The 25228-nt window shown below is 43.4% G+C and overlaps 1 protein-coding gene across 8 annotated transcripts in view; it reads right to left on the bottom strand.

Moving 5' to 3' along the window:
• Positions 1–25228, bottom strand: part of RAP1GAP2 (RAP1 GTPase activating protein 2) — a 293053-nt gene that overhangs the window by 76191 nt on the left and 191634 nt on the right. For 7 of the 8 annotated variants that reach the window (XM_043531454.1, XM_043531450.1, XM_043531453.1 and 4 more), the window contains one exon: positions 19991–20075. In XM_043531454.1, coding sequence (XP_043387389.1) covers positions 19991–20075 — 85 coding nt within the window. Of the gene's footprint in view, positions 1–19990; positions 20076–20950; positions 20973–25228 lie in introns of those variants that run through there. The other variant, XM_043531456.1, reaches the window with a different exon arrangement.

Here is a 25228-nt window from a genome sequence, read left to right as displayed (position 1 = left end):
TTTCATGCTCCCTGGACTCTGAGAGGCAAAGATTCCTAAATATAAGCAAACAGATCCCTGCGCTGCACGGCATGGTTAACCCTGAAAGACATTTTGAAGTAACAGATTACTACAACTCTGTCACCCTTTGAATCACAGACAAACTTACTTGCGTATACATGCTTGCTTGTTTTAACCTGTAAATAACTCTCTTATTCCTTTTTCCCCGTTAACACACCTTTAGTCAGTTGGTAACAGGATTGGCTGCCAGCATTGTCTTTGGTGTGAGATCTAAGGTACAGATTGACCTGGGACAAGTGACTGGTCTCTTCAGACTGGGAGCAAACTGATTTTTATTATTATTATTTTTATTTTGGTGTAAGTGACCATTTATCACTAAGTCCAGCTTGCCTGGGTGGCAAGATAGACTGGACAGTCTGTGACTCCATGGTAAGGCTGTTACCGAGACCCAGGTGCACACATTTGTTACTGGGTTGGTGAAGTCCAATTATAGACCATACCACCAGTTTGGGGTGTCTGCCCCGCTTCTGACAGTCTGCCCTGAGGTAGGCACTCGTAGTCAAGAACCACTCCAGACAGCATGACAGTCACCTCAGGATGGGATGTAAGGAGAACATTTCTAGACGCCATTAATGACTGCTTCTTGAAGCACCTAGACCTGGAACTCACAAGGGCAGAGGCAATTCTTGATTTAGTCCTAAGTGGTGCACGGGATCTGGTCCAAGGGGTGAATATCACTGAATCACTCAGTAATAGCAATCATAATTTCATTAAATTTAACATCCTCATGGGGGGCGGGGGGGACCAAAGAAAACCACCCCAGCAGCATTTAATTTCAAAAAGGGGAACGACACAGAAATGAGGCGGCTTGTTAAACAGAAATTAAAAGGAACAGTCACAAGAGCGAAATGTCTGCAAGGCACAAGGAAACTTCTTAAAACGCCATCATAGAAGCTCAAACTATATTAAATTACCAAAAAAACCCAAAAAAACAAACCAGTAAGAGGACCAAAAAAATGACGCCATGGCTAAACACAGTAAAAGAGCTGGTTAGAGAAAAAAAGACATTTTTTTAAAAAACTGGAAGTTAAATCCTACTGAGGAAAATAGAAAGGCGCATAAACGTCAACAAGTCGAGTGTAAAAGTATAATTGGGCAGGTCAAAAAAGAATTTGAAGAGCAACTAGCAAAAGACACAAAACCTAACAGCAATTTTTTGTTTTGTACATCGGGTGCAGGCAGCCTGCCAAACAATCAGTGGGGCCACTGGACAATCGAGGTGCTAAAGGAGCACTCAAGGAAGACCAGGCCATTGCAGAGAAGATAAATTAATTCTTTACATCAGTCTTCACTGCAGAGGATGTGAAGGAGATTCCCACGCCTGAGCCATTCTTTGCAGGTGATAAATCTAAGGAACTGTCCCAGATTGAGATGTCAATAAAGAAGGTTTTGGACAAATTGATAAATTAAACAGTAATAAGTTACCAGGACCAGTTGGTATTCACCCAAGAGTTCTGAAGGAACTCAGATATGAAACTGCAGAACTATTAACTATGGTATGTAACCTATCGCTTAAATCAGCCTCTCTACCAGATGACTAGCAGATAGCCAATTTCTGAAAAAAGTTCCTGAGGCCATCTTGGCAATTACAGGCCAGTAAGCCTAACTTCTGCACCAGGCAAACTGGTTAAAACTATAGCAAAGAACAGAATTATCAGACACATAGATGAATATAATACGTTGGGGAAGAGTCAACATGGGTTTTGTAAACAGCAAGATCCCGCGAAGATCTGTACTGGGACCAGTGCTCTTCAGCATATTCATAAATCATCAGAGGGGAACGAGGTAAATCGTGAGGCGGCAAGGTGTGCAGATGGTACACAATCACTCAAGACAGTTAAGTCCAAAGAGATGAAAAGGGAGCTCACAAAACCGGATGACTAGGCAACAAAATGACAGATGAAACTGAATGTGGATAAATGCAAAGCAATGAACATTGGGAGAACGTAATCCCGTACAAAATGATGGAGTCTAAATTAGCTATTCCCACTGAAGAAAGAGATCTTAGAGTCACTGTATTCAGAGAACTCTCCACACCTGCTCTATGTGCAGCAGCAGTGAAAAAAACTAACAGAATGCTAGGAACCATTAGGAAAGGAATAGATAATAGGACAGAAAATATCATAATGCCCCTGTATAAATCCTGGTCTGCCCACATCTTGAATAATGCATGCAGTTTTGGTCTCCCCATCTCAAAAAAGATACATTAGAATTAGAAAAGCTACACACAGAAGGGCAACGAAAATTATTAATGGTATAGAACAGCTTCCAGACGAGCAGAGATTAAAAAGACTGGGACTGTTTGTCTTAGAAAAGAGACGACTAAGGGGGGATATGATAGCGGTCTATAAAGTCATGAATGGTGTAGAGACAGTGAATAGGGAAGTGTTATTTACCCTTTCACACAAGAACCAGGGCTCACCTGATGACATTAATAGGCAGCAGGTTTAAAACAAACAAAAGCAAGTGCTTCTTTACACAATGCACAGTCACCCTGTGAGACTCGTTGCCAGAGGATGTTGTGAAGGCCAAAAGTATAACAGGGTTCAAAAAAGAATTAGATCAGTTCATTGAGGATGGGTCTGTCAATGACTATTAGCCAAAACGGTCAAGGAGGCAACCTCATGCTCTATGGTCCCTAAACCTCTGACTGCCAAAAGCTAGGACTGGATGACCGAGGATGGATCACTCGATAAATTGCCCTGTTCTGTTCATTCCCTCTGAAGCATTTGGCACCAGTCCCTGACAGAAGACCGGATACTGGGCTAGACAGACCCCAGTATGGCCATTCTTATGTTCTTATGACATTTACTTGACTAGCCATGAGCAGATTTCTTTCTTCCAGTGAGAATCTGAAAAACAACATCAGCAAACTGAACCAAAGACAGCGTCTGCTCTGCTGCAACAACTTCAGCCCTCATTTTTTACTGTTTCTGAATGAGGAGTTGCAGCAATCTTTAAGTCATTCTGGGCTTGCTAAGCTAACTCAGGAGGATGCAGTCTGGAACTTCTGGACACAGGTTCCAGAATGAGGAGTTCTAGAACACAGACAGTAACCTGCAATGAGACATTGCAGCTTTAGATAAGGCTAACCAGATGAAGTGGCATATGGTAGTACAAACCCTATTGGACTGCTTTCCAGTTGGGAAAGTCCTTACACGGACTGTATTGACACAAGCTCTCATTATTTGGGAGGATAATTTCTGTCTTTTTTTTTTTTTTTTAATCCGGGAAGATCAGGAGATTATCATTAGACCTTCACAGACCATTCACACTGAGACCCAAAATTATGCTAAACTCTCTTGCTTTCAGGCTTCATTACAAACTGAAAACAGCCTTGGTTTGTCTAACATGTCTTTGAGTAAGCATGGGCTCCATTTCCAGAAAAGCCTGGTCTGATATAAATCCAAAATTTATGGTTTTCCAATACCAGCTTGAAACTTATTGGCTTTGCAGAATGAATTTTAATTTGGGGCAGAGAAAAAAAATAAAGGAATTGTCACTTTAAATATGTGGCATTGTAACAGGATTGTCAAGATTTTACACTGAAGAACCCATCAGGTTTGTCACACACAGAGGCATGCACACTATGTGTATCTATCTCCAGAGGTATCCATGAAGCAACGTTCTTTCTCTGAAAAAAATACTAATTAACCAATACCTACTGCAAATGCCCATTTTGCATGCGCTCAGACATGCTTCCTAAGAACCCTGTCCAAACCCCACTGGAGTTCCACTGACTAAATTAGGAATTAGGTAAATCCTGATCCATAAGCTTCAAAAGTGATTACCTGGATGCCTCTCTCAGGTGGCATGAAATTAAAATGATTAGAGCCACTGAGTCCCCATAGCCACATCCAGAACTTTAGGAGCCTTGGATTTAGTTATGAAAAGCCTATCTGAGCACAGACAATGATCACACAGACTTTTCCCAAAACTCAGATGAAGCCAGACAATACTGTAACTGGGGACGGACATGAGAAGATGATGATGCAAGGGAATGTGGCAGAGAGAAACCCCAAAGGCATACAAGTCAGAAATTGACCATTATAATAAAATATTTATATATTGCCATAAAATTACATGGCACCCTTTGCACAAATAGTTCTCAACCCTAGTCATCTTAAAATCTAAATAAGCCAAGATTTAAATAAATAAATAAATAAAATAAATACAGAATCTGCTCAAAGTTCAGTGGGGACAGAAAGAGAGAAGAAAGAGAGGAAGGGGGGAGTATTTTATTGAGAAGAACAGAGGAGAGATTGAAGAGGTGGACTTGGAGGAGAATGAGCGATAATCTGATGGATTAAGGTGCATGTTCCAGTTGAAAAAGCAGGATATCTATCTACCTAACTTGTTATCTACTTAGGCACTTGCATGGCCCTCATCACCATAGTGTCTCGCCACCTAGAAGCACACAGCCAAGAGTGAAAGAAGGAGAGAAATGGAGAAATAAGGCAACAGCATAGGGAGCAAGACCGGATGGAGACAGAATTAGGGAAGGCTGCTCACCAGAGCAAAGAAGGCAAAGAATTTAACCAGGCTTATTACTTCTGTGCTATTACTTCCTTGTGCCCACCCAGTTGTTCTGTCCAGCCAAAACTACAATCATTGAAGAGGGGTACAGTTTTTCCTTGCAGTTCATTGATCATATGCACAAACTGTGGCCACTTTACCACGCACATCATGCTTCATCTGTCCAAAGTTTGAGATGATTCTCTCACCTATTAAGCAGAGATCATGGAACAACGTAGAAAAGACTTGAACTTTTCTCTCACCCTGGGTAATCAGGAAGCACTGTTATTAGATATATTTTCACAAGCACTGCTCCCATTGCAACACTCGTCTCATTCTGAGACGGGCAGTCAGATGCCCTGTGCATATGTTATTGCCTTTTTATTTAGTAGGAATGGTAAATGCAGAGTAGCTCAGATGTACCGGGGCTCAGAATTCCCTCCTGGCAAATTCATTGAAGACAAAATTTCTATCACAAACATCATTAAAACAAAACCAACAGCAGCCAATCATTTTTAGAACACAGGCCATATAATAAAATGCACAGACATTCACAACCCACCAAGCCCAGTTGAGAACTCATCTGGGAGATTCTCAAGAAGAAGGTAATTTAATTGCAGGCAGAACAAACTCTTATGAGACTGTGGGGTTCGGAACATAGAGACACACGCAGAAAAAACTGAATTTAGGCCAAGTGTTACCAAACAATTTAATACCTTTCTGCAACATAAAAGAAATTACTCCAACAATATATTTCTTCTAATGGAGGCAGAGCCACCTGATAGAAACCATTACAGTAACAAAGCTTGTCAATTTCAGCCCATGTGAGAAAAACAAACATTCTGTTCTTCAGGTGGGAGAAAGGAGCTATTAAGGATGTAGAAAGGGCTGTGTTATGGGTTGTTGGTTTTGCAATGGTTTGGACTCAAAGATAAGGTTTGAGATGCCAAGAGGCCTTACTGCACATGAAAAAGTTGCAGTTATGAGAGGATATATAAGGCTTTCGGCTCACCCTGCCGCCAGTGTCAAGTAACCTCAAGGCAGCCACGTGCCCCCCTGGTGAATTCTCTCTGGCATAGGGAGCTATGCCAGCTCTGCTCCACCACCACCATGAGGGGTGAATCGGGAGTATGTTGGGGGCAGGCAAGTGAGTCGGGCAGGGATCGAGTGCAGGAGGTGGTGTGGCTAAAGTGATCCTGTACTGCACCCATTCCCCACTGTGGTTATCACACTGGGGCTGTGGCAGTGGGAACGGCAACTTAGAATAGGGGAAACACAAGCCACCTCCCTTCAGTCACCCCTGCATCAGTGCAGGGATGAATGTGGGCTTGCGCGCCCTCCCTTCCCATTGGACATGATCCAGCTCCCACAGAAATCAAGGAGAGCTCTGTCTTTAACATCAATAAGAGGAGGACCGGTTCAATGAAATCAGTGGCTCAATCCTTAGGTGCACTAGTGTTGCGTTTTGAGGGGCTGGGGGGCAAAGGGGCTGGTTTAGTCCTCAGCTTATCTTACCACATCCTCAAGCCAGGCCCACAGATCTTCCAATGCACTTCTTAGTCTGGTTCCCAGCTGGTACCATACTACATTGATTCTGCAGGCCAGGGCCTCTCACGAACAGAGTCACCTGCCATCATTCAGAATTGTGCCACGGTATGTCGGCAAAGTGGCCACATCTACTAGTCACGGGGCCGTGACCCTCCCTGTCTCTCCCCACTCTATGTCCCTTGTCATCTAAGACAGATTCATCCACATTTCCAATGGTGAATCCCCTGGGCCCGCCTCAAAATGGGACCATGACCATACGCTCAATCTAAGCTACTGGGAAGTTTAGCTCATGGATAGGATTTTGCTATCTCAAAGCAATCAGTAAACTTGCAAGAGAATGCTGGGACCAGTAGAACTATAGAGCATTTCCGGTTCCCAGTCACCTTCTGGGAAAGAGGGGAGAGAAAATTCCCTGGATCTAGTGACTACCAGATCAGACAAAATAAACAGAGCCTTTAAGGAAGAGCTATAATTCCAGAAAGATTAGCCAAACCTCTGCAAATTGTTTGTAATTTCAATGTGCAAATACTAGCGCTGACTCTATTTTCAGAGATCATTTGGAAAAATAATCAGTCTCTCTAGTCCTTCTGCAGAAATCATCACAAAGCCAGAAAGAAAAGGTCTTTCCTCCCCACAAACCTGAGTTTTTCCCCCATTGCAACAAAACTAGCACTTTTTCTTATTAACGCCTGACATTTCACTTGCTGGCATCTCACGATCTACATTAAAAAGCTGGTTTCAGAGTAGCAGCCGTGTTAGTCTGTATCCGCAAAAAGAAAAGGAGGACTTGTGTCACCTTAGAGACTAACCAATTTATTTGAGCATAAGCTTTCATGAGCTACAGCTCACTTCATCGGGTGACTTGTCTTCTACAGGACCCACTGCCACTGAAATCAATGGGAGTTTTTCCCTTGACTGCTACGGGAGCAGGATTGGTCCCAACTCCACTCTATCTGTCCACTGAGAAAGGTCGCTAAGCTATGATGGGTGAAGCTTCAAGAGCAACAAAAGTCACGTTTTGAACCTGTTTCTAACCAAAAATATATCTCCTTTACAGAAAGGAAAATCCCCTTGAGGGTCCCTGGATGACTAGACAGATAACGTGGTATGTGTGAATATATTACAGACAGCAGCAGCCATCAGAAATGAGGAGCCTCTGAAGAGGTCATTCACACTGTTATTTTTCATTGTTTTATTTACTCTTGCTTTTAGAGGCAGCTCTGGGACGGCAAAAGGTGCAAGTGACACAAAAAGCTGATGTTATCATGGATTCTCTGCAGGTCAGCCTAATATATACAGGGTGCTGTCCTGCAAAGATTAGCCCCCTAATCTGCTGTAAATCAAGAGAGCTTTTCTGAAGTCAATGGAGCTACTCCAATCTATACCAGCTCTGGATGTAGCCTCTAAAATTTTACCTGCTGGGTGACGACTGCGTATACAGCTGAACAGTGGATTGCAGGGAAAGAGGAGAAACAGTGACCCAGAATGGAATGGACCCAGAATCTAAATCAGCCTAACACATTTAGTTCACTGCATCAAGAAACTGAGAATCCCCTTGGCAAACTACAGTATCTTGGGCAGCGAAGTAAAGAGTGTTTCTTCTTCTCCTTCCAAGAAAGAAAGGAAAAAAAAAAGGATTCTGAAAAAAAGAAGTGTTCATTGCATTGCTTGATGACTGCCCTAAAATAGGGCAGATTTGACACTTGGATAAACTGTAAGCATTTTGTAACATGTATATTTGTCTTCTCACCTAATAATTCCTGATGATTGATACTCGACAATAAAATTAAGTATCCGTATGCCAAAACTGATCACTACTGTAAAAATTAAGCACTTTGCTGTCATGATTTTGGAGTTATATGGCAAGAGCTAGAAATGGGTGCAAGCCACATCCTCAGAACCAGAAACTTTAGTGTAATGGGTAGAGCACTGGACTGGGACTCAGGAGACTTGGTTGCATTCCCATCTCTGCTACTGGCCTGCTGGGTGGTGCCTCAGTTTTTCTGTCAGTAAAATGGGAATAATAATGCTTACTTCCTTTGTAAAGCATGTTGAGAACTACTGATGAAAAGCACTACACAAAAGCTAGGTGATATTGTTGTTCTATCACTGTGTGGTTGGTGAGATCAGAATCTGGATCTAAATTTTGCAACTCATTCCCATCTCCAGTTAACACACTAAGTTGGGGGAAGCCATGTGGCCACCAGATTGGGAGACAGGAGACATGAGTTATCCTCCCAGCTCTGCCACTGATTTTTGTTTGTTTCTGGCTCACATCACTTCTCTGTGTCTTAGTTTCTCTCTGTGGGATAATATCCCCTTCCTTTGTAAAGCACTTTGAAATCTATACTTGAAAAACACTATCTAAAAATATATACATAAGATCTTAGTGGCAGTAGACAGAGTGAATTAGTTCAAATAATATCAGCTCTTTCTTGAGCCTCACCCGTTTTTTGAACCAAAGGCAAACTGAACCGCTTGGATACATTGTTTAGCCCTCATTTCCAGTTTCCAGCTAGGACTGTAACAAATTGTGAAAAACTTGGCTATTCTTATAAGAAGTCCACCTTAGACCAGTGGTGGAAGTGCATGAAAGCTAGTGATTGTGCTTTGTCTGGCCCAATGTTTGCAGATGCTGGAGAATTAAGATTCACACAAACTCCCATAACTGGAGAGGAAGCACGGTCTAGGATAGAATTTGGGATTGGGAGTCAAGGGATCTGGGTTCCACTCTCAGCTCGGGCAAGTCACATATGGACAGAGATGGAAAGCTACTTCGGCTCCTAGCTCCCATTGATTTCAGCGGGAGTTAGGCACCTAAATAGCTTTAAAAATATGGCCCTTAATCCTGTGGTCCTCAGCTGCCACAGGCAGACAGTGGCATAGTTCTGCAAAGCACTGTTATTATTATAATCATCAGCATCATCCAGGGGGAACCCAAGCTCCAGACCTTTAGAGGTTTGCTCATCATCAGTGCAATCAACTGAAACTTCCTGTCCTATGAATAAGGTAAACAAAGCGGGGGTGGCTTACGCTTCATTTCCTTGGGTGACAGTGTGAGTTCAGCCAGGAAATCTGCTTGATGTTCCTCTGTGTCTCTGGCAGCAAGACAAGAGAGGGGGGAAAAAAATCTGCCACTGGCGCATACTTGTCTTCCTGCAACTGGTTCAGCACCCAGCTCTTCGGCAACATCAAGGGTACTCATGCCTGCGTAACTGGTTAGGCCAGTCTCCATTCCTTCAGGCTCTCTTTCCATTAGGGCACCAGAATGTATTGCCAAACTCTCCGTGCAGATTCTCTGGCCACTCCATTCTCCGTGTGGTTCTACGGGATTGCTGTCTGGAATTTCCCAGAATGCACCGCTACATACAGTTCGGCAGAATGGTCCGTGTCGTCACAAGCACGGTTGATTCATGGCTGTGTTGTTGAAAAAGCTGCTGTACGAAAACAACTCAATGTGTTTGCCGCAACCAGAGCTGGTCAGGAAATTTTTATGTGGAAAAATGATGTTTCAACAAAACCAACGTTTTTCTTTAAACCATATCGATTTTGACAAAATTTTGTTTAAAAAAAAAAGGAACACAAATTTTGATTTTTTTTATTTTAAAAACTTTTCATTTCAAAAATTTTATTTTATATTAAGACATTTATAAATGGTCAAAACCTAAGCAAAACGTTTCAACTGACGCAAAACGAATTTTTTAAAAAAAAATTCTATATCGTGGGGGGAAAATGGAATTTTGGCTTTGTTTCCCAATTTGAGACGAAAAAAATTATAAATTTTCCACGGGTTGGAAAATCTGTTTTCCAGCCACCTCTAGTCATAGCTGCATTGAGTGAGAGTGTCATGAACCGTTTACTAAACCATGGTAAAACAGGGCCTAACACAAAAGCATTGTAACTGTAATGCAGATGGTAACCAAGTATATTGATGAGCAGATATGAGAGGGGAAATAGGGAAGAAATCCCACCAGTTCAGCTGAGTTCCACACTAGTCCTTGACATTCTGATTGAATAGCAGATCTTGATGAACGTTGCAACAACAGCCTATGAATATTCAATGGAATTTTTTCATTCATTTCCTTCTGCTACACTTGTTGCCCCTTTTATCTTCCCTCTCTGCAAAGATCTCAGCTATTATTTTACCGGCATAAACATTCACAATAAACTAACGTCAAAATTCACAATGGAAGCACTTTGCAAGCTTTGCCATTTAGGGAACAGGGGCAAAATACCACTTGATTTATCTAATCAATCACAGGGAAGCAACACTTCGCAAATTTCAAACATATGCTATGAAGCCAGAGAGTAAAAACATTCTAAGAGATGTTAATCAAATGAGATTGACCCACAAATAAACGTAACAAAATCACGATCTGTTTCAGGATGTGTGTCAAGCAAGAAAAAAGGCCAATTTAAACATACTTATATGCTGTAGATTATTCCCTTCTCTAATGACCAGTAATTTTGGATTGAAGGTAAAGCATCCATTTTACTATGCCATATATTATTAAGGGCCCAGTTCAACTCTCATTGAAGTCAATGGGCTCTTTCCACTGACTGCCCTGGCAGTTGAATTGGGCCACACATGGTCAATTTTAGTACCATAAAGCATAAGGTAGAACTGAAATAGCTGCAGACTCAGAAAAGCAGACCATCCTTATGCAAAACTCTGAATAACTAGGTTCAGTGCTAGAGCTGGTCAGACATATTATTTCATTTTCTGGGAATATTTTAGAAGAAAGTTACATTTTCATTGAAAATCTTTACTGAAGTTTTTGACAATTTAAAATTTGCTTGTTGTTTGGTTGTTGAAAGCCAAAGAAAATGTTTGTTTTGTTTTGTTGACAAAAACCTGAAAATATTGATCAAAAGTCGGGATTTCCCACTGAAAATTTATTACATCAAGAAGTGACTATTTTGGGGGGCGGGGGAATGTGGATACTTTTCTGCCCACCAGCTGTTGTAACATTTCACAGTTAATTCTGGCTCAGTGCCCATACCTTGAACCCGCAGTGAGGTCCACTCTGGCAGAACGCTGTGTCTCTAGAAAGCTCATTGCAGGGCTGGAGCCTTTATTTGTACAGTGTCTGGAACAATGTGGGCCTGATCCCATCCAGGCACTATCACAATATACCTACTAAATAACAACCTATTAGCGTTGCCATATTTTGCTTGGTTTTAACTCAGACCTTCCAATGGAACTTTACCAATGACAAATGATTTTAGTCCTTTTTCAGCAAAACTTCTGGAAAATTAGATTATTGCCCGCAAACAGCAAGAATTTAGTTCCCAGCCCCTTGTAAAGGAAACATTGATGGGAAAGGAGAACTAACGACAGCTTCCAGAAACCTCGAGTACCCATCAAGATTCTTTTGTGTATGTTCTTCTTGTCTTCAGCTACTTGATTGTGTTTTTGCTCTTGAATCAGTCACCCATTGAGCAGCCAGATAGGTGGCCACATGACAATTCTGCAGATATATTTACTCCTGTCCAAAAGAACTGTCGTGCTTGTGAAAGATGGTGCCTGGAGACGGAAGGCTTCTCTTCCCCTGCAGAACAGGGAGTGGGCAAAGCCCCCCTCAGGAACTTCCCCCATGTCACTCCAGCAAATTGCCTGTCCCCTGTTCAAGGGGGGAACTACCTCCAGCAGGTACATTGCTCAGTTACAGCTTGCCCTCTCGGCTGATGCTACCATAGATAACGCACCAGGGATTGAACCAGAGACCTCCAGAGTAAAAGCTCAAGCTGCTACAGTGTCAACTTAAGTACCAAGGTTCTGTCACTGGAGCTATATAACCTCTGGGGATCGGGCACAGAAAAGGACCTGTGCCACTCACTCACAGTGGATTATGCTGAGCTTGTGAAAGAAAGGGTGACTTTGGGTACATCTACACTGCAAATCCACAACGCACAGCAAGTCTCAGAGCCCAGGCCAACTGACTCGGGCTTGCAGCACTTGTGCTATGGAGCTAAAAATAGCAGTGTAGATGGTCCTGCTGGGCCTGGAGCCTGGTCTTTGAGACCCTCCCCCTTGCTGGGTTTCAGAGCCTGCACTCCAGCCTAAGCAGGAACTCTATACTGCTGTTTTTAGCCTCGTAGCAGAGCCTGAATCAGTGTCCCAGGTGCTGAGACTTGCTGCCAGGGGAAGGGGGCGTTCTGCAGTGTATATGTCCCCAGGGATGGTGCTTTCGGGGATATACACACTTGTCTGCTGGGACCTAGACTGAGGCCACAAGCTGACAGACCTCTGAGCAGCCAGCAGATGGTCACTCTTGTCAATTACTCAAGCCACATGCCATCTAAAAACTTCTCTGGGACCATGGTTTTACGAGAAACTGTGTTCTGAAGAGTGTTTGGTGCCATCTGCACTTTGCTTTGAAGAACAGTTGTGGGGGAGGGGAAATGATGCTACCCCGCCCCCAATCTGACATGTAAAACCACTGGTTCTCAACCAGGAGTACACGATCCCCTGGGGGTACATAAACACATCTAGATATTTGCCTAGTTTTACAACAGGCTACATAAAAAGCACTAGAAAAGTCAGTACAAACTAAAATTTCATACAGACAATGACATGTTTATACTCTTTTATATGCTATACACTGAAATGTAAATACCATATTTATATTCCAATCAATTTATTCTATAATTATATGGTTAAAATGAGAAAGTCAGCAATTTTTTAGTAAGAGTGTGCTGTGACACTTCTGTATTTCTAGGTCTGATTTTGTCAGCAAGTCATTTTTAAGTGAGGTGAAACTTGGGGCTACGCAAGTCAAATCAGACTCCTGAAAGGGGTACAGTAGTCTGGAAAGGTTGAGAACCACTGTGTTAAACACTCTCTGATCAGGAGTAGCATGAAGCCAAACAGGAGCAAGACCGAATTCTCTCTCTCCTTTAACTACCAGCCTTCACTTTCTCCTTCAGCTGCTTTAATTCTTAGCCCTCCTCTGCATTTTTCAAAGTGCTGGGTGTCAATATAAAAAAATACTTACTTTGCTTCATGCTCAGGGAACATAAACAAATAGCTTTGTTTACAATTGGTTATAAATTTAACCAACAGAGGTCACTCTCCAGAAGTTCGCTTGGCTCTCTGCAGAGCAAAGAAACCAGATATCTTCATTGTCCTGGTAGCAGCTCAGCATGTTGTTTTGATCTTCATGCGTGGTTGACCTCTTTCAGCTGAATCATTTTAGTTAAACAACAGTTTGGCAAACTGGCATGTGAATATGTTATTCTGCCACAAAAAAAAATAAATATCCCTGGAGAGGTTTTTAAATGGCCTTTTCTTATTTTCAAAGGGTGAAGTCTGCCCATCGACAGAGGAAGAAATACAAAGTTTAGACACCCCCCAAGTCCTTAAAATGAGGCTAAAGTAGGACTTGCTGGTGCAAGAGTCTAGCTTTCTGCTCAGGGGTGAATTTCACTCCATGTATCTGATCTGGATGAGGACAAGTTACCATCACAACAGGAGGGATGGGTCACACGTTTGTGTTTTCCATCCTGTAGCTATTCTATAGAGCATTGCTTTTTTATAGTATATTTAATCTCCAGCCTATCGTAGCATTAAGTAATTTCCACAACATGCTCACATTAGGTCAGTGTTACCATCATCCCCATTTTTAGACAGGGAAGCAAAAGAGTGAACTGACTTGTCCACAGCTATAGAAGGAGTCCGCATCAGAGCCAACTCTAAATCTCAGGGGGGTGCCCAGTTTTCCGTATATTCAGACCACTAGACCATGCTGTCTTCTCCTAGATGTGTGCCAGATTCTCAAAAGGGCTCAGCACCCAAAATTGGGGATGGATTTCTAAAGAGCTCAGCTCCCGTGTAGACATCTGAATAAGGGACAGATTTTCAGCACTCAGAGGACACTACTTGATTGAAAATCTGGCCACTTATTTAGGTGCCTGAATGGGAAGCAAACTTTTTAAAACCTCTGGCTCTGGTTGCAGGTGCTAAGCCAGCCCCAGCCATACAGGGCCCCGTTCAACAGCATTTGTAACTACACTTATTGTTTCAACGAATGGAAATTGGGGGCTAGACTGTAGTATTTATGCTACAGCCCTGCACAGGGGTGAATGCAGAGTCACCCTGCCCCCAGGAAGAGCTCCAAGGAGGGTAAGCCTTGGGCAGGCATAAACTCCCCCAGACTCTTCAGTGCCCACCACTGTACACGTACAAGTACGTGCTGCGCCATCCATAACGAATGGAGCATTTTGGTGGTGTTATTAGCTTCCTAGTGCTCCCAAATGAAAGGGACCGCTATTGGGCCTTGCATGGTCAGGATAAAGTTTCCTGCACGGCTCCTTCCTCCCCCCTTGCACGGCCATCTCCATGTGACACTTTAGATCAGGCCCCAACCATCTTGTGTTAAAGTGACTGGTAGGGGTCAGCGCTTGCAACTTAAGAAACCTTTGTGCCTGGGTGTGAAAAGAACTGCATCTGCACCAGTGAGCTCCTCCCACGCGCCTAATCCTCTTTCCCGTCGTTCCACCAAGCTAGTTTTGTTTGGAACCCCAAGACACCTCTTCCCCTCCCCTGCCCTGCTCTCACTCAAAAGGAACAAAAGAGCCTCTCTGCCATTTTGTTCAACCTTCGTTGGCCAGCTGGAGCCTGGGAACCTGTGCAAACACTCTGTTCTCCCAGGCTAAATTCTGGTTACTCATTAACAGCTCGATGACACATCCAGGTCATAATTATTGATGAATGGCTTCCATCCGCTTCCTCAGTTTTATAAAAATATATATCAACTGATTTTTTTAAAATGGCATGTTTACAATGCAGCCTGGCACTAGGGATGCTATGGATGTGAACATCATCGTAATGAGCTGGCCCGCCAAAGGTGACTAAACAAGTATGGTTCTGTCTCTTAACTCAGTGGCCTATGGAAAAACTACAGAGAAGCCAGATTATCCCACATCTATCTACTGTGGGTTTCTTAGACCTTCCTCTAAAGTATCTGGTGATGGTCACTGCCTGTGGCAGGATATTGGGCTAAATGGGCCCTGAGTCTGATCTTTAGATTGCAAGATCTTTGGGGCAAGGATCATTTTTTGTTCTGTGTTTGTACTGCACCTAGCACAAATTGTGATCCTGGTCCGTGACTGGAGCGCCTAAGCGCTAATGCAGTACAATTAGTAAATAAATACATACTTAATCATCCAATATGGTAATTCCTATGTGCCTACTACGACAATCTTCCACAGAGAATGTTATTGGTACTTTCTATGCACATACTATCGACGTACTTATATAGCTCCTATTACATAGTATCCGAGCACACCACAATCTTTAATGTAGTAATCCTTGTAACACCCCCACAAGGCAGGGCAGTGCAGGAACTGAGAGACAGAGTTTAAGTGACTTGCCAAAGGTTGCACAGGCGGTCTGTGACAGAGCAGGGACTTGAATTCAGGTCTCCCGAGCCCTAGCTTAGTGCCCTAACCACTGGAACATCTTTCTTCTCATCTTATGATCTCTCACCACTTTTCTATCGATTCATTCTCAACACCCTGGGGAGATGCTTTTACACCCATTTCACAGTCAAGTAAATGGAGGCACCCTTCTCACCTGAAGATAATTGCTTCATTGACTGCAGTGGAGTTACACAGATATGGCACTTGTGGAGTTCAGATGGTAGGAGATCAGAAGAACTTGCAAGATGCATCTCCTGCCTCGGGCCTGAAGGATAATTTTCCGAGTGCCCCTCCTGGTTTAGGGCAGCTCTGCACTGCCCTTGGCTCAGGGATGTGCCATAAATGCCACTTTCTAGCCTGTCATTTGCTCAAGGTCAAATGATAAGTCACTGGCAGAGTGAGAAACACCCACCAGAAAGCCTGACACCCAATCCTCTGCCCTAACCACTTGGCAACACCAGTGAACGAGTGACACTCACTTTCTAAAACCAACCCAAAAGAATCAACAGACGCACCTTACCAACACTCAGCATTGAGGACAGCTGGCAAGCAATCCCTCCTTAGTACATTAAAATGCATTCATCTTGCATTCAGCACTCTGAACAGGTTGTGTAATTAGTTTTCTTCTTGTTAATGTCTTCCAGGCAAGCAGTATGGCTTAACTTCAACGGAAGTGCCGATTCTACAGGCAAGAAAGCCTGGCAATGGGGAAAAAGACACCCACGAACAGCTGTTCCCTTGAGCTACATGCAGCTGACCTAGTTACCACCTCTCTGCCCTCATGACAGACATAGCAAGCTTGCCTTAAAACGATCTTAAGTAGATCACATGATCCCTGTCTTAATGTGATGAGAGCAGGGAGAAATTGCAGGGGGAAAGGGGGAAATTGCATGGCAAAATGTGCCAACACCTCCAGGAGTCATTTCCCTACGGTTATTGAGACTCTCAATCCTCTCCTCATTGATAATTAGTTATTATTTTACAGCACCCAACTGGGCCCCTGCTTGCAATCTAGTCTGAGACAAGATGCAACAAAGGGACAATAAAATAAGTAGAGGTGGGAAAGTCGGAGGAGGATGGGGGGAGATAACATCAATACACAGTAACAGCACACACCTAAGTCACAGGAGGCAGTGTTGCCTAGTGGACCGAACACTAGACTGCTACTCAGGAGACCTGGGTTCAATTCCTGACTCTGCCACTATTCTGCTGGGTTACCTTGGGCAAGTCACTTCACCTCAGTTTCCCAATCTGTAAAACGGGGAACGCCTCCATCCTTTCTAGAGCGCTTTGACACCTATGGATGAAAAGTGCTATATAAGAGCTAGGTCTGATTATTATTTTACTCCTATTGAAATCAATGTCAAAATTCCCTGCAGAGGTATAGGATCCTGCTCAAATGCACAGCACAGCATCCTCGAAATAGAGAGAGTTGCAGCGATATGTAGATGCATACATCTAAATAATATGGATACACAAAATGTTTTCTTATGGGCAGGCAAATTGGGTCTGAAGAAGCAGTGTGATTGAGAAGAATATACTAAATGAGCCAGATCCAATGGAATGACACTGCTGTAAAGCAGCAGTGAGATGGGTATCTGGCCATCTGTGTGTCTTTCTTCTGCCAGACTCAGGCTATAAGTGGTATTGTGTGAACCTTAATGAACACCGCGTTACCAAAAAAAAAAAAAAAAAAAAAACGAACACATTGTTCTTGAAACACTGCAAACCAGCTAATACAGAACTGTGCATGGCCCTGAAAATATTACATTGATCATTGCAACGTAAAGAAAACACCATTTAAAGCTTGCCTGCCAGGAGTTCTCACTGAAAATCGTGTTAAACCCTCTCATGAGGATTAGCCTGCAAGGGCTGAGAGTTACTCCACAGATCCTTCTGGGACAAATGGGCTCCTATGGGAAGGCAGGTCTTCTCTTTATTTATATATCAGGGCTCATTCCTGTTATGAATATATCAAAACTAAGCAGGAGAGAGGCAAATTCAAGCTGAACCCAGCTGTGCTAAGCAAAAGCAATGAATATTTTGTTTGTTTGTTTGAGGGGTTGTGGGGAGGGGGAAATTGTCAAATATTATCATCCTTTCATTTCAGGTCATCTTACAACCTAACATTTCCAGGAAATGGCCCTTTTCACATTAAAAAAAAAAATCATGCAAAACTTTGGAATTTGGGGATGCACTTTGATTTTCATAAGAAAGCTCAATGCAAAATCTCAAAAGCCTATGGTCAAATTATCAGCTGCTGCTAACAGATACTGCTCCACTGACATGGGTAAATTATCACCCACTTACAAACAGAGATTTGGCCCATTGTCATCATCTTTTTTTCTTTTCTTTTTTTTTTTGGCACAAAAGGAAATCCCTTTTTTAGAGAGAGAGAAACTTCAAAATGCAATAGCATTGGAGGGTTTTTAAACACAGAACTGGACCATTTTGACAACTTAAAACCAAACTGCATAAGCCTCCATTTTCAACGGTTTTGCATTTCATAAAATAATAATGCTTAGCTCTTACATAGCGCTTGACCCTTTCAAAGCATTAGCAAATTATTCCTTGGGACATCTTTGTGAGCTAGGGATGTGTGCGTGTGCAAATATACATACATGTTGCTGATTGAATTTAATGGGCATTGGGTTAGGCCTCTGTAATCCTGCAACGTTGAGCGTTCCTCCTGATGGAATTTGAGGTTTAATGAGTGAGGATTTTGGTGGGTGTCTAGGGAAGGCCTCTACTGAAATGTACCCTCCCTCCCCCAAAAGTAGGAAAAAGACAATAGCAGGAGATTTCCTAATTGTCCCTTGCCACCCATCTCTCACAATTTCCTTTTCGCCTCCCCTTCCCCCACCTATCCCATACATCTCCCCACTCTCTATCTCTCATCAAATCCCCCAGAAATCACTTCCCTCCATTCCCATTCCTTCATTTCTCCCCTTGTTTCCTCCATGTCTTCTACAATTAAACACATTCTCAATACGTTGTCGGGATGCCCTGTGACGAGCAGTACTTTCTCCTCCCACCTCTACCAATTACCAAATCTCCATGATCCTGGCCTCTCCAATGCATGAAAGCTGGTAACACCCCTCAGCTAGCCCCTTCCTCCAGCCTCCACTTCTGGTACCTTCTGCATCACCCCCCTAGGGAATTCTGCTGAGCTCCAGGGCTCACTGCTCCCTTACTAACACACTCTGGCTCAGCGCTGAGCTGGAATGCCATCCAAGAGTTTGCGAAGGAGTCAGAAAGACTGAGTAGAGAAAGGATAATGTAGGATGGTTTGGACTAAGTGTTCTGGCTGAATTTCATTCCGGGTGATACAAGGCAATAATGCATCACAGACCATAACGAACTCTTGCATACTGTGCATAACTCAGGCTGGGAGGAACGATGCCACATTTAAGCAAAAAGGCAACCAAGCCCTCCCCGTAGGATGTTGCATGACATTCTGTCTCCTTGCTGCAGACACAACCGCTTGCTCTGCATTCAAATCCCTCCTCTGCGGCAAAGCCTTTCAAGGGCAACTCCGCCAGGCCTTGAATGCAGCTGGAGCTGACTTGGCAAGAATTCCTCCAAGGGGATCCCAGGCTGGGCACAGTGGCATGACAGTGCCCCCTACTCATGCACAGAGATGCAACATCTTTCCATCTTCATTAACTGGTGCTGGATGGTGGTGGTTGGAAGGTGTCCGGACAAGCACTCACTCTCTTTCCACCCCTCCCCATTCCTTTTTGGGCAACATCCACAGAGGTTATAAGAAGGAGCCGGGCCTGCATTCCCCACTGCTATAAAGGAGAATGGGGTAGAGTCTATTTCTGCCCTTGCTCCTTTCGTGGTCTAAAATCTAGCCCTTAGAAAATAAGCTCCTTAGGGCATGGGCTGCATCTTCTATGTACAGCACCGGGCACACAAATCATAAATAAAGATCACCGCTTTGGCAGCAAACCCCAGGTTATAACAATACTGGAACAATTTTTAAGACAGACAAAGGGGTCAGATGCTTCTTTACCTTGCAGCGTGTGCAGTCACTCATGCAGAGTGGGCCCCGAGTGCTACCACCCTTCTGATTTAGTGTCGTTTGACAACTGCTTTGCACTGCTGTCAATGACTGCCTGAGGCACAGGGCAACATAGCCCATAGCCTTTTGCAGCCACACTCTAGCTGATGGCACCAGAACAATCTTCTGGCTCAATTCCAGAATCCGCCCAGGAAAGCCTGAGACAACACAGCTGCTACTTTTAAACACTGGTATTAACTAGCTTCGGTTTCAAAGCAATCACCTTAAGCTGGGCTGTGTATGTACCGTACAATTCCTTCCGCCAGACCTCCACAAGATATTGCACCCACATTACGGGACGCAGCATGCACTTTGCAAAGCAGAACAGGAATAAAACGTAAAGAACGCAATCCGTAGCGTATTATGTATGTAACCTACCTTCATGGTTGCTGGGGCAGTGAGTGGAGGGGATAATGGCCGGTCTGGAATGGTCACATCTGTGTTGTTTAACAGCTCCTGTTTCCTGTAAAAGAAGAGGATCCATTTCAAAACTTTTCCTAATTACCCAGCCTTTGGAAGAAAGAAGCACAGTCCAGAGAGGAGAAAATTAGGCCCCTCTGATTTTTTTCAACCCTGTAAACTTTTAAGTCAAGGTTTGTTTTTAAATATAAATATCTAACCTGTGACAACAAATAAAAAAAAATCTTGTAGCTTGGAAAGATTCTGACCTAAATTATAAATGTCTCACTGGACCATAAAGTGGGCTGCTCTTTCTTTGGGAATCCAATTGAAGGTTGCCAAAATAGAGCCCGTAACTACTGTGTGTGCCGCAGGTAAATTTCATTTCAGGTGATTTACGCTGCTGGGATGACCAAGAGTTAGATAAACAGACTTATGTTTCTATGACAACACCATTGCGACAATTTTTTTTCTCCATCTTCTCCATCTGGCGTTATCTATTGACTGAGCAGTGTTTGTTCATCTCTCTCTCTCTCGACAACATGAACATTATGCACAGTGGAACAGATTTCGATTTTAGTCGCACTGGAGTAAATCCGGAGTAACTCCACCAAATACTTTTAGCACATATCAGTGTCATGTATCAGTGTGGTCCGGAGTGTTTAGCATAGAAAGAAAGCCACATTCAGAGAAGTGCTATGTATTAAAAAGTCAACATTTATCCACAGTGGAAATGGAAATAACTGCAGTGCAAGATGTAGTAACACATTGTTGATCACTGTAGGTAGCCTGCATGGAGTGGGGTGTGGTCAGTGAATAACTTGGGTTGCAATGTGTCTTTTTTCCTTGGGGGTAGCACCTGGCGCAAGCTCTCCATTGAGGCTCCTTGGTGCAGACAGTGCCTATTCTACTTTAAATAAGGCACTTAGCGATCTGTACCTGCAACTGAAGACCAGGTCTGCGGGCACCTGGACGCGTCTTTTTCACTCCCTCAGTTTCAGATTTTTCCACTGGAAACTCCCATATGCAATGGACCTGGGTTGCTATTGTCAAATGGGAGTACCTAAATCCATATCTATTCACCTAAATAAAAGAAGAGTGATTTTAAAGGTGCTGAGCACCCACAATGTGGGTTAGCCACAGTACATTAATGGGAATGGACAATCAAACCACTTTTGTTTAGACGTCTAGCTTTAGGGACCCAAGTTTGATTATTTTAGCACAAGGGGAGATTTTCTAAGGCACAAACACCAGGTAGGCACCTAATGCCCACTGATGATCAACAGAAACGTACCTGCCATTTCTGCCTTTGAAATTCTCTCCCATAGTCTTCAGCCTAACATGGATCCAGATCTGTACTGCAGGCCTGATTTTCCACTCCCTTCTCTAGTTTGGCACCAGTGTGATTCCCTTCAATTGTGTAAGACAGCAGAGAACTAAGCCCAGCACCTTCTTGGCCAAGTTCTAGTATTTTTGCCCACGCAGTCTTGAATGAATTCATCATGACCAGTGCTACGGCAATGAATACGAAATGAAATGCTTGTGAAAGAGCATGCTAAATAAATTAGCTCAAGGACAGTTAATGGACCAAAGCAGAGGTAGTCGACAGGCAGACCATGGGCCAAATACGGACCACCAGATGCTTTTGAACGGACCCCCAAATCTTTTTATTATCATCATTGTTATTCTGGTGTGAAAAATTTTTCTCTGCAGGCTGGACCTTGACTATACCTTGACCAAGACATTGTACCTTGACAAAAAATAATTGACTATCCCTGGAATAGAGTTTGCAAGTTACATGGAGGGATAGCAACAACCACCACCTTGAGAAGAGAGAGAAACTGCATCTGCCAATTCATCAAGAAGAGAAATTACAATGGCACAATTCTGTAAGGGAAGTCTTTTCAGAGTCTTTAACCCACTCCTGCATCTCTGCTAACGCTGGTTGAAAAATTTTCAGTGGAACAGTTTTCTGTGGAAATACACTGTTTCCTTGGAATTGAAATGCGTAGCAGGCATATGCCCATTTCAATGAAATATTTGACTGACAGATTCCCCAATGATTGGAGGAGTGATTTTGATGTTTCCAAATCAGAATATTCCCTTTCATGGAAAATTCCAAAGTTTGATGTTTCATTCCAAAATAGAATGAAACAATATTTAGAAAACCTGGAATTTCCCACAGGACAGAAATTCCATTTTCATCCAACTCTAACCTTTGCTGTTCTCAGGGAACAGAATCTATACAACTAATTCAGATCCCCACCTTTTTTTCCCCCACTAGTTATCCACAAGTAGCTTTTTATTTTTTATCAACATCCTCATCATTCAGAGTTATCAGGCAAAGGGGTAAGACAGGAAGGGTGATCCTGTGACTAAAACTCAAGGATCCAGGACACCTGGGTTCAATTCCTGGCTCTGCCACAAATATTCTATATTATGTGGGGCATCTAGTCCAGGCCTTGATGGGGGAGGGATAGCTCAGTGGTTTGAGGATTAGCCTGCTAAACCCTTGAGGGGGCCATTTAGGTATCTGGGGCAAAAATTGGGGATTGGTCCTGCTCTGAGCAGGGGGTTGGACTAGATTACCTCCTGAGGTCCCTTCCAACCCTGATATTCTATGAACTGTAAATGGGGATAATTCTTCTCTAACTCACAGGGCGGTTGAGAGAATGTACTTATGAACATTTGCCGGTGAGAAGGAAGGGGGCATAGAAGTACTTCGATAGAAAGGTTTTATGGAAACATATTTCAGCCTATGGGTGGTTCTCACGGGTTATTCACTGCAATCACTGTTTCAGGTATTTGCAGTTTGTATTGTGTTACTGGTAGCCTAAGTGTCTACACTGAAATCAGAGATATACCTGATCTTTAACGCAGCTAGCGTGAACAACAATAGCAGTGAAGCCAGTATGGACTGTACAAGCTGGCCTGGGACCCTGGGCAGGCACTCCAGCAACTAGCCTCTTTCGTGTCTATTGTTATTGGAGCTAGCTAGATCAAAGATAGCTCGCGTATCTCTACATCTGTTGCAGTCACCCCTCCGACTGCAGCGTTGTCACATGAGTCTGGTTTTGGTGCCTAACTGAACGCTCCAAAATCAACAGAAAGTTGGCCAGGGAAACACTTACAGTGTGAAAAGTCATGTGAAAACACTTGCTCGCAAGTCTCTCCTATGGGTTAAATTCACAGTTGTGTAAAGAACCTGCCCTGGCCTATGCCTCACTCAAGACCCACTTATTACCACAAAAGCAGGACTCCGCCCTGGAAGAACTGTTTGGGATTAAAATTCCCTTGTACTTATATTTTAAGAGAGCAAATAAAAGGGCTCGTGAATACTGAAAGGAAAACTATTCTTACAGAATAGTTTTGTAATGAAGGCACTGGGGCTGGGACACAGATCTGAGTTCAGTTCTCAGCTTTGCCACAGACTGCCCAGGCAACCTTGAGAAATCACTTAATCTCAGTGCAGCTCAGTTTTCCATTCTATAGAATGGGCACAATAGCACTTCTTTCCTCTCCCCCCTTGAACTTGGGTCTATCTTGCCTATTTAAACTGCCAGCTTTTAGGGAGAAGAATTGTCTCTCTATGTGTTTGTACAGCATCTGACACAATGGGGCTCCAGTAGAGGCTGGAGCCTCTGGGAGTTACTGTAATAAAAATACTTAATAATAACCACTCTCAAAACAAACTTGTGCGTTTTATTTGAAGTAACGTTTGCTAGTTTTTATCCCCCACTGTACTAGCACAGCTCTGACCCTCAGCTACATGGAAATGTCATACCATCAGCCGTCGAAAGGAAGGATGGTCCAGTGGATAAGGTGCTAGCCTAGGGCTTGAGAGACCTGGATTTAATTCCTTGCTCCACTATAGATCCCTGTGTGACCTTCAGCAAGTCACTTAGGCTACACCTACCCGGCAGAAAAACCCTGCAGCAGTGAGTCTCAGGGCCCGAGTCAACTGATGGGCTCGCAGTCATAGGAATAATTAGAACATCTACCACTATTCTAAGCAAGATAAAAAAAGTATAAGGACTATAAACCTTCATGCTTCAGAGCATAAAGCAACCTGTAACTACCTAGGATAAGAAAATTAATCTTGCCCTACAGGCAGTTTATCCCAAAGTTATTCACTATGGTGTTTTTTTTCACCTTCCTCCAGAGCATCAGGTATTCAGCCATGGTCAAATACATGATAATGTGCTAGTCTTATCTAGCATGGTAATTCCTATTTTCCTCAGCAGTTCTCTGAGAGCGGCCAGTGGAGTAACAGTATACGTGGGAGTAGGGTTGCCAATTTTGGTTGGATGTACTCCTGGAGGTTTCATCAAATGACATAATCTTTAATTAAAGTTTAATCTTTAATTCCTGGAGACACCAGGACAATCCTGGAGGGTTGGCAACCCTAGGTGGGATAATGGAGACTGAGGACTAGAACCTGCAACCCCGTGAACAGCGTTTACGGATAGACCAGTCCCACTGACTCCCTTTGGAGCTGTGAGAGTTCGTCCCCTCTGAAAAACAAGCCCCAACTGCCTCAAATTCGCCGCCAAACAACTATGGCACCCAAAATTAGCAGGCACTTTAGAAAATCTGGAACAAGGGCCTGATCCTCAGCTGATGTAAATCAACACAACTCCATTGGCTTCAAGGGAGCAATATAGATTTACACCAGCTGAGAATCAGGCCCAAGATTGTTATAGCAGTGCCCAAATTCCACCCACAAAAGTGCCAGCCGTGACAACCCGAGCAAGCTAACACTTCTGGTCTTGTAACAGCAAGTGACTCCCGTGGTGACTTGCCTAGCATCTTATTGACACCAGTTAGGAATTGTCAGGCCTGGAGGTGTAGTAGGTGTCTGTGCAGATAACACTTCCTAATGGTGAAAACTGACTCAGTACCAAGAAGCAGAGACAAAAAATCATGTCCGTTATTTTTTTCTTCCCCCCGCCCCCCAGGAAAGATACAAAGTATTAAAAGTTCCTGCAGCCTTTTGGATCCAAAATATATAAAAGGCCTTGTGTTCCTGCCATCTGCTATGGAGCGCAAATTGTTGCAAATCCTGGAAAACCTACCTAAATGCAGGAACACAGCGGCTAATATTCCCAGCTAAGCAGCAGTCCATGGTCCATCTCAGAGCCTGGGGTAAAAGGCTCTTTTCTCCTCTGAGGTTATGCCAGAGGTATACTTTCCATCTCAGGCAGACTTACCTGAGCT

This window comes from Chelonia mydas, chromosome 17 (assembly GCF_015237465.2).
Source record: "Chelonia mydas isolate rCheMyd1 chromosome 17, rCheMyd1.pri.v2, whole genome shotgun sequence".
Taxonomy (NCBI): Eukaryota; Metazoa; Chordata; order Testudines; family Cheloniidae; genus Chelonia; species Chelonia mydas.
This window is presented reverse-complemented; position numbering and strand designations above follow the sequence as displayed.